General features: G+C 38.9%; 1 protein-coding gene across 3 annotated transcripts in view; it reads left to right on the forward strand.

Moving 5' to 3' along the window:
* The window catches only part of LOC110502476 (VPS10 domain-containing receptor SorCS3), a 76,073-nt gene extending 69,531 nt beyond the window's left edge, over positions 1-6,542 (forward strand). For all 3 annotated transcript variants that reach the window (XM_021580512.3, XM_036960051.2, XM_021580516.3), the window contains 2 exons: positions 10-170; positions 3,297-6,542. In XM_021580512.3, coding sequence (XP_021436187.3) covers positions 10-170; positions 3,297-3,361 — 226 coding nt within the window. In that variant the 3' untranslated portion in view covers positions 3,362-6,542. The remainder of the gene's footprint in view (positions 1-9; positions 171-3,296) is intronic.
* The last annotated feature ends 4,409 nt before the right edge of the window (positions 6,543-10,951 follow it).

The following is a 10,951-nucleotide window of genomic DNA, read 5'->3' on the forward strand; positions in this document are numbered from 1 at the left end:
GCTTGTTAGGAAAATCCCTTGGATCCATGTCCAGGCTGAGGAGAACCAGGAAAAGGAGCCGGAGAGGATCGGCACGGTTAGGCAGAAAAACACCATGTCAAAGATCAAGCACAGTGAGTTCCCCTCAGAGAAGGAACTTACAGAGAAAGAACTGGAGGCCAGGACCAGAGGTAAGTTAGACCTTACCGTATAGAAAAGTGGCGGACTTGCCTAATGGACCTAGAGCCAAGCCAAGCTCCCATGAGCCAGAGCCAAGCTCCCATGAAAATCATCACATGCCGTAGCCTATGTACATCATCTGTCCACACACAGCAGAAGACAAATCTCTGTTGTGCGCCGTAACATATGGGCAATAGTTATATTGTAAATTGTCGTAATAGACATCAAGTTCATTTGCAATTTCAATAATTAATCACGCTAAATACATTGGTTAAAAGGTATAAAAGGTATAATTGAAACATTGTAATACATTTTCATCATTGCTAGGACAGCAAGTTTAAAAGCCACAAACTCCTAGCTAGTCAGTTAACTCACATAGTTTCAAAGAGATAGCTAATGCGTCAAGCGAGCTGCAATAAAAACAACACAGCACCTTATCGTCTATCAGAATAGGTTTGTGTCAGATATTGAGTTCTGACAGAATTATGGATTGCAATGGAAAGCATTGTATCAATATTCAGTGTCATGAGGGCATTATGATTAGCCATTTTAAGATACAGAATGTTTCATGGTGTAGGCCTACTGTATTGTACTTGACAAACCCTTAAGTGCCATTGATTTGTCTTATTTTGTACCACAAGCTCCTGTAAGTATTTGTATTTAATATGGATCCCCAGCTAAATTAAGCCAGTTTATACATTATTTTTTAACATTACAATACATTCACAGATTTCACAACACACTGTGAGTGCCCTCAGGCCCCTACTCCACCATTGCCACATATATACAGTACAAAATCCATGTGTACGTGTGTGCATAAAGCATAAAGGTTAACATAGGGAAACCATTGGGTTGTTAAATCAGGGGGACTGCTGACTGTTTTGACAATAGTGCTACTGCAGTGGTCCTGATAGACATGTGGGCGGAAGGCTTTTTGAGAGGTTAGCAATTTGGCCAATCTTCATCTCACAGCAGGTCTCTCCTCCAGCAGACCTTAGTGATCTGAGACAGATAGATTTCTCTTCTGTTGCATCCCAACTATTTATTTTCAATGGGCAGAGCAATATGGGAGCTTTAACTTGTACCATTAGATTCAATAATATGGCTGTTGTGTGTCTGTTAAAACCTCTTTGGGCTGAGATCCCCGCTAACGGGATCGATATGACAACAGCCAGTGAAAGTGCAGGGAGCCAAATTCAAAACAACAGAAATCCCATAATTACAAATTCCTCAAACATACAAGTATTTTACACCATTTTGAAGATACACTTCTTGTTAATCCCACCACAGTGTCCGATTTCAAAAAGGCTTTACGACGAAAGCAAACCTAACGATTATGTTAGGTCAGAGCCAAGTCACAGAAAAACAGCCATTTTTCCAGCCAAAGAGAGGAGTCACAAAAAGCAGAAATATAGATAAAATTAATCATTAACCTTTGATGATCTTCATCAGATGACACTCATAGGACTTCATGTTACACAATACATGTTACGGTGCGTGAATGAGGACCCAAAAGCGAATTAACGTAAACAGAGCTTCTTTAATGACAAAACATAGGTAGGCTCAGATGGACCGGCAGATTACGACAGGACAGGACAAGGTTGCAGCAAACATGACGATAGTCTGGTTCAGGCATGAATAACACAAACAAGAATCCGACAAAGACAGGAGCAAAAACAGAGAGAGATATAGAGGACTAATCAGAGGGAAAAAGGGAACAGGTGGGAAAAGGGGTGACGAGGTAGTTAGGAGGAGACAAGGAACAGCTGGGGGAAAGAGGGGGAGAAAAGGTAACCTAATAACGACCAGCAGAGGGAGACAGGGTGAAGGGAAAGGACAGAAACAAGACACAACATGACAATACATGACAATACATGTATGTTTTGTTCGAGAAAGTTCATATTTATATTTAAAAAATCTATACATTGGCGCGTTATGTTCAGTAGTTCCAAAACATCCAGGGATTTTGCAGAGGTCCACATCAATTTACAGAAATACTCATAATAAACATTGATAAAAGATACAACTATTATGCATGGAATTATAGATAAACTTCTCCTTAATGCAACCACTGTGTCAGATTTCAAAAAAGCTTTACTGAAAACGCACACCATGCTATAATCTGAGTACGGCGCTCAGAGACCAAAACAGCCAAAGAGATATGTTGTGGAGTCAACATTAGTCAGAAATAGCATTATAAATATTCACTTAACTTTGATGATCTTCATCAGAATGCACTCCCAGGAATCCCAGTTCCACAATAAATGTTTGATTTGTTCGATAAAGTTCATAATTTATGTTCAAATACCTCCTTTTGTTAGGGCGTTTGGTAAACAAGTCCAGCCGAAAGGTCGGACGAAAAGTCCAAAAAGTTATATTACAGGTCGTAGAAACATGTCAAACGAAGTATAGAATCAATCTTTAGGATGTTTTTATCATAAATCTTCAATAATGTTCCAACCTGAGAATTCCTTTGTCTCTAGAAAAGCAATGGAACGCAAGCTAACTTTCACATGACCGCGCGTCACGAGCTCGTGGCAATCTGCCAGACACCTGGCTCAATCCCCTCTCATTTGGCCCCCCTTCACAGTAGAAGCATCAAACAAGGTTCTAAAGACTGTTGACATCTAGTGGAAGCCTTAGGTAGTGCAAAATGACCCCACAGACACTTTATATTGGAATGGCAATGAGTTGAAAAACTACAAACCTCAGATTTCCCACTTCCTGGTTGGATTTTTCTCAGGTTTTTGCCTGCCATATGAGTTATGTTATACTAAAAGACATCATTCAAACAGTTTTATAAACTTCAGAGTGTTTTCTATCCAAATCTACTAATGATATAAATATCTTAGCTTTTGGGCCTGAGTAGCAGGCAATTTACTCTGGGCACCTTATTCATCCAAGCTACTCAATACTGCCCCCAGCCATAAGAAGTTAAGATTCCATGATTACTCTGATGCCTGCAGTGCTAGTTTAGTTGGTAGGTTGACACAAAGGTCCTTAAATTGCTGCCAACATCAAAACATTAAAATGATACCAACTAGGGTAATTTGCTTTATTGGGGTGTTGGAGACAATAGTGTATTTGGGGGCACTATTCATAATAATTATACCTGTGTTTATATATTCTATCACCAGGAGAAAATGGAAGAAATGGGGAGAGAGTGATCACAAGAGAGTTTCCTACTTGTACTAATGTCTAAGAAATGAGATTATGAGTACTGTAAGTACTGGTTGTGGTGTTTCAATGTACCAATTTAAAAAGCTTCGTTTTCACCCTATACTTTGGTCGCCGAGAATTGCTACTTAATATGTATTTCACAATACTTTGGAATTCTGTATAGCAGGAGAATACATTTGGTGTATATACCTTACTTGAGTATTGAGGAAGCGTAATATGACATCTGTGAATGTCAGAAATAGGCATAAGAACATGCCATTGTTGAAAGAGTAATTTTTTTCTTCAGTGCCAGATAGCATTGCTAATGAAAACTTTAACGCAACATGATTATCTTACAGATGTACATTTTATTAGATTGTCCATTCTAGAATCTTGGCACACTGAACAGAGTTGGTTTTCTATTAGCTTACTGCTAATATAATAATATTTCTCACTTTTTCTAGCATGTCATAATTCACTTTGTAACTGTAACATCTAAGATAATATGATGAGGTAAGCAAGTGTTGATCATGGTGATTTTAATATTAGTAAATGTTTTAAACCATTTATGGGATGGTCTTGTTGAAGATTTAGCAAAAGTTTCTTAACATTGTAGTGCATGAGCTATACTGTATTGTTAATTTTGTTAGATAAGCTAATATTTAAGTTTTTACCCCATAGTTCTTACTGTAAACAAAATGAAATGTTGTAATTGTTCAAAATAAATGTATTTTTCTATGAAAGTAGGCCTATGTTGTTTTTACATGTACAGATTGTATTGATGGAGACGTAAACAAGTATTTCAAGGTAACTAGCCTTGAGTTCCAAGCTTTATGTTCTCCATAATCACGGATTCTGATAACTGATGACCAAACTGTAAAAACAGAAAGTCTTAAAACACCATGATTGTGTAATGAAACCATGAAAGGTAATGCACCTACTGTAAGCTGAGATCTGGTGTCTGGAGGATGTAAATGTTTTAATACACAGAATGTGTTTTAAAACAGAAATGTAGTACTCTGAGTAACCCAAAGTGGTTATTCAACCTGAATATTGTTGCTTATAGGGGTTTCAGTGCATGTAAAAGTCTGCATCAAGACACACAACAACAAAAAACAGTTTTTCATTCAATCAATTAATTAGAAATGCAAATGGTTTATAACCTACATATTGATTGGTGATACTTTAAGGGCCTATGGGGAATATTTTTTGTGGAAGTCCACCTTTATTTTTTATGATGCTTTATTTTGATGTAAAAAATGTCCCCTCTCCGGCACTCGACGTTGCAGGTCCTGGCAACCCATCATCACGCACACTTGGCAACCCTCATTACGCACACCTGGACTCCATCACTACCCTGATTACCTTTAATTAACTAGGCAAGTCAGTTACGTAAGAACAAATTATTATTTACAATGATGGCCTACACCGGCCAATTGTGGGCCGCCCTATGGGACTCCCAATCACGGCCAGTTGTGATACAGCCTGGATTCAAACCAGGGTGTCTGTAGTGACACCTCTAGCACTGAGATGCAGTGCCTTAGACTGCTGTGCTACTCGAGAACCAATGGCAGAGGCAAGTGCAGAATCCTCAGTTCTTGCAATACAACCACCAGTTACTGCAGGTGTTTTGAACACTGTGCTTGACAATGCCCGCCAAATTATAAAATACATAGAAAAATGTTAAGCATTAAGACACTTCAGAAAAGGGGATCTAATTCTGTACTAGACAGGATTCAAAACATAATAGGGTTTTCAACCTTTTTTGTTAATAATCCCAGTCTCTGGTAAGGTTTTGCAAAATACTTGATTAAGTGGTGTTACAACACACATCAAGATGATGTGTTTCAATAATCTACCACAGTTACAGTTTTGTCTCCTTCAGTTGTTGGCAACTCAGTTGCCACTAGTTTTGGTCTTACAAAGCACCTCATTTTAACATTTAACCACGTTATTCACCATGGTTCAATGATAGTCTACCTTGTAATAATTGTTTGCAACAGAAGTGATAGACAAACAAACCTATTTCTATATGTTTGTCCTCTCTATCAGAGGAGTTGTCTGTACTGTCATCGGGACAGCCTCTAACACAAACACCCCCCAGCTTCCTGAATCTCTGTTTTACTATTATGCCCAAAGGTTTTGCACAGTGAGTCCTGGCTGGAACACATATCCCTTATATCTGCCAGCTAAGGCTAGACATGCACACTGACACACTCACTTCCTGATTATCCAGCATAGGCCCCGAAGTAATCTCTTTTTGCCAGAAGTCTAAGTTTGTGTGAGATTTTGTACCCCTGACATTAAAGTACAATTTGAACAGGTGCATTTTTTCATTCTCTCCTCACCCCCTAATCTCTCTCTCTCTCTTTCTATTTTGTGTGTAACTATTTCAACACCACGATGTCAGATACCAAGCTACATCATTGTTAAGCAGTTTCCATGTCCCTGGGAGTCTCACTCTACCTACGTTTCTCATTCCAAATTTACACCAACTACATTTCTATAGCAGGAACATAATGCTGTACTCAATTAAAGGAAACTATTTCACACTGCTGCTAACACAATATTGCCGCAAGCTATTGTTGTGGGGTGTTTTCCTTCAAGGTGCTAGTCCACTTATAGAAACCCGCTGGAGTGTGTTTGAGTAATGACAATGTGCTGTCATCACTCAAACTTTTGAGGAAACCCTTTGCACTCAATGCTGTATTTGCTTCGTCATTATGGGATATTGTGTGTAGATTGATGAGGGGAAAAAACAATCAATTTTAGATTAAGGTTGTAACCTAACAATATGTGGAAAACGTCAAGGGGTCTGAATAATTTCCGAAGGCACTGTACATGCAAAAACACAGTGTCACGCCCTGGCCTTAGTATTTTGTGTTTTCTTTATTATTTTGGTCAGGCCAGGGTGTGACATGGTTATTTATGTGGTGTGTTTTGTCTAGGGGTTTTTTGTAGGTTATGGGATTGTGGTTAGTGAAGTAGTCTAGGTAAGTCTATGGTTGCCTAGAGTGGTTCTCAATCAGAGGCAGGTGTTTATCGTTGTCTCTGATTGGGAACCATATTTAGGCAGCCATATTCTTTGAGTATTTAGTGGGTGATTGTTCCTGTCTCTGTGTTTTGCACCAGTTAGGATTGGTTTCGGTTTTCCACGTTTTCTTGTTCTGTATATGTTTATTGTTCACGTTATTCATATTTATTAAAGATGTTTATAAATCACCACGCTGCATTTTGGTCCTCCTCTCTTTTGACGGAAGAAAACCGTAACACACAGGTATTAAAAACAATTAGATTTTTTTTTTTTTACATGCGGTAGAGTATGCTGGGTAAAAAGTTAATTTGTCATCATACCTTCAAAAAAACTGAGTTGATGTGACTTCTCATTTAGTTTTGAGTCAGTACCATATAAACATTTTAAGCAATAATGACTTTATTGACTTTGAGTTCAACTTTCTATAAGTATTTTGAGTCAAAAAAGCCTTTGGTTTACAGTGTGGAGAGGGGAAAATTAATTTGTTGCACAGGGGGGAAAATGTGGATCTAGCCCATTAGATACACTCAAGGCTTCTTGCTTCTTTTCATTGTCCTCCTAGTCAGTCCCCAAGTATATGCAGATGACCACCTTAGGACATAGAGGATGCTAAATAACTATTGTTACAGGTAAAAACAGATCAACTGTGGATGGTTATCTTAAAGATCCTCATCATGAGCCAATCCCAGTCCGTTTCCTCCCGAGATCGCCTCTCCTCCTACTCATCGTAATAGTCTCAGATCTACTGTAACTAACTCAGGGTAATCAGCATCTAAATCTAATTATGTCATACAACTAACTGTTAGGAGCAGTTGGAATAATTCCTTTCATAAGAACTATGCAAATAGAATAAACATATAGTTGCAGATCATCTCTGTCTTCACCACATTGTCAGTATTTCTATATTTATTCTTTCAACTCACATTGGCTGGTACAGTGTGATACCACCCAAAAAGACATTCATGCACAGTAAAGGAGTCACAATACTTGCCCTACTCTAGTTGCACAGTTTGCAAATGGAAAATGAGTTTACATTTCCCCAAATAAAGTCTAGGAGTGGGATATTAGAACCTCTGTGCCTCTCCCAAAGAGACAGCCAACCTACTGAAAACAGTCAGTCATCTCTGGCTAGGAACCTCCTGTCGACAAGAAGGGATATTCTTCAGTCTTTCAGTGTGGAACACAAGGAGATTGGAGGTGAATCTTTTACCCAGTAGTCCTTTGCCCAAGGAAAGAAGTTTCGATGGCAATGTCTGCAACAATACCGTAAGTTGAGTGGTAGCATCCAAGTGTTGACATCATGGCATATATCCAATGTGCGAAAGAACAAATAGAGAATGCAGAAATTCTCTGTCCATGTCTCATCTGCAAAAAACCTCTTCAGAAACTCGACGATTTGACAGAGATAAAGCCTGCATGGTACATCCTGAACTATGCCCTTCTCATGGAGGTCCTGGGGTCTACCAGTCTCCAATTTGAGTGTGCTCTCAACTTCTGATTCAAAGCTTAAAGGGCAAAATCCAGCAGAGCCAAAAAAAGGTATTGTCTGGTATTGGTATGTGCTATGTGGAAACTTCCATCCTCCTACAACCACCACATCTAACTTAGATACTGTCATGATAATTACATAACACAGTCATAGACCTTACGTATGCATTATGGTCTGCATCCAAACATGAGAAAAAAGTGGAGAGTTTTTTGCATGAATCTCAAGTTAGCATCTGAATACCACAAGCTTTAAATATTGTATTAATGCCCAACAACAACATTGACTGATTGCATAAACCACACGTTAAGACATTTCTCTTATTGTTTTGTTTAAATATCATTTCCATGTAGTTAGTCACTAAGGGCCCGATTCCGACGTAGGGAATTGCATATTTCTTATATATTCCTTTCCTATGCACTTCTCAGTAGTTGGTGTTCAGACTTACCTTACGAAAATGCATAACAGGCTTTGCAAGCATGGTTCCCTTGTCCGTACTGAATAAATGTAATTCAGCTGCTGAAAACCCTCCCACTTCCTAGCCAACAGATGATCTCGTGGAGTTTTCATTCAATAGCGTTTTCAGTAAGCCAACACTTTAAATACAGTGTACCTTTTAATTACAATTTTGTTGACAGACTACAATACATCGTTAGAATGGGTTCAGAAAATAGGGATCAATGAATGAATGCCATCTATGCATCTTCGTCTCTGTTTCAGCTGCAACTGGTAGATTTAAAAAATACTCTTGATCTTTTAGATTATTTAGGCAAATATAAGTATCTATCAATCATTACAAAAACTGTTTTGGAGAGCCTTTACGAACAAAATATATTGATTAGCAGGTTTATCCTGCTACGTGTGGTCTGAGTTCCATAATGATTAATGTCCCAAATTATTGCACAACGTTAGCCTAATATGATCCACTAATGCTAGCGACCTTCAGGAACAACTTCACGTGACAGAGGAAAGAAAGGTCAACGGAATGGAATGGAATGATGCAAAATGTAAGTCACAACTTGAAGAAAACTAACACTAAAGTGTTAGTTGTAAATGTATGTGGGTATTACTGACGGTGGCTCCCCATAGTGTCTAATATGATACAAATTATAAAATACATGGAGAAAAGCACTGGCATAGGAATACATCAAATCAAAATCAAATTGATTTATAGAGCCCTTCTTACATCAGCTGATATCTCAAAGTGCTGTACAGACACACAGCCTAAAACCCCAAACAGCAAGCAAGGCAGGTGTAGAAGCACGGTGGCTAGGAAAAACTCCCTAGAAAGGCCCGAACCTAGGAAGAAACCTAGAGAGGAACAAGGCTCTGAGGGGTGGCCAGTCCTCTTCTGGCTGTGCCGGGTGGAGATTATAACAGAACATGGCCAAGATGTTCATATGTTCATAGATGACCAGCAGGGTCAAAATAATAATCACAGTGGTTGTCGAGGGTGCAACAGGTCAGCACCTCAGGAGTAAATGTCAGTTGGCTTTTTATAGCCGATCATTCAGAGTATCTCTACCGCTCCTGCTGTCTCTAGAGAGTTGAAAACAGCAGTTCTGGGACATCAACTCAGTAGGTTCAGCCCTACAGAAGCCTATACCTTTGGTGTCCAAATTTCATCCATGCAAATTATGAGAGTACACACTTCAAATTCTGAATAACGGGACAGCTATTTATAGCCTATTTCACTGTGGATAACGGGCCGTCATATTGATATGATTTTCTGTTTGCTTCAATATGGCTGGTTTCACATTCGTATCCAGGGATCATAAGGAAAATAATCAAAATTAAACAATTGCTATGTGTATTTACAATTCCCATCTCCAAATGGATTACTCATTTACCTAGCATTTATCAATAGCTCTTATCCATTTTATAAATTGCAGTACATGGAGAATGCTGTTATTTATATGGGAAAAAACAAAAAGTGGTGGAATTATGAGGGAATAAAGTAAAGGTCAGAATACGGTTTATCTGTAGACCAAACTCCACCACACCTTTATTTCTTAGATCCTCCCAACGAAAAGCGGGTGAATATCATGCTATTCTCATGATTAACTCTGGTGTTGTCTTAAGGGTCAAAAATGTCCCGCCACTATGTTTAACAGCAGAGACAACCCACTAAATTATATTTTTTCAACTTGAAATGTTATCACTTTTCCTAGAGTGACCCCAACATTAGAAAAAGTGAAACATTGACTTTGTTCATAGTTCCATGAAAGTTGTACACCACCAAGGTACAAAGATTGTCTTAGGTTCATTGTTGACACGACAATTATAAAACCATTTACACACCAGAAAAACCACCAAGACACATACACACACACAATGAGAAATTGAGATTACATGTGCTACTCAGACAAAACTAAAACCTTCTTGTGCATCTCCCCTCCACGACCCCACACATGACTCACAGTTCACAGACAAAATAAACAACATTTCAGACAAAATAAAAATGTCTTGAAAGCATTGTTACCTAATGGGGAATGCAGTCAGTGGCTATAAATGCGCTGCAGATGACAGTCCCCTCAAGTTCTCTCTTTGCTGAAGCCACGACTGCACGTTTCAGTGCCCAACAGGTCGTAGATCTGCCATTTTTCAGATGTCCAGGAGGAACAAGGGAACAATGATTTAGAGGAGGAGGAGGTATCTGAAGAAGAAGATGGGGAAGAATACAACCCAGAGCACAATGTATCATCAAAGAAATCCCTCAAGCTGATTGAGAGACATTTTTGTCAAAGAACAGCAAATTAGCATTGTCCTTGTCACCATATGACAACCAGGGCAGCACAAATGTCATATTGATTAACCTGGGGCCCACAAGACATGCAGTTGCCCATGCTCAGGACATTGCCTCAATATTCTACGCGTTCATCACACCAGCCATCAAAAATATCATCCTGGAGATGACAAATTTGAAGGGTTTCCTAAATATGGAGAAAACTGGAAAAGGATGGATGAGATTGACCTGCAGGATTGAGATCAGGGCTTTGTGATGGCCACTCCAATACCTTGACTTTGTTGTCCTTAAGCCATTTTGCCACCACTTTGGAAGATTGCTTGGGGTCATTGTCCATTTGAAAGACCCATTTGCGACCAAACCTTAA

The sequence above is a fragment of the Oncorhynchus mykiss genome, chromosome 23 (assembly GCF_057628025.1).
Source record: "Oncorhynchus mykiss isolate SJ-2025 chromosome 23, ASM5762802v1, whole genome shotgun sequence".
Lineage (NCBI taxonomy): Eukaryota > Metazoa > Chordata > Actinopteri > Salmoniformes > Salmonidae > Oncorhynchus > Oncorhynchus mykiss.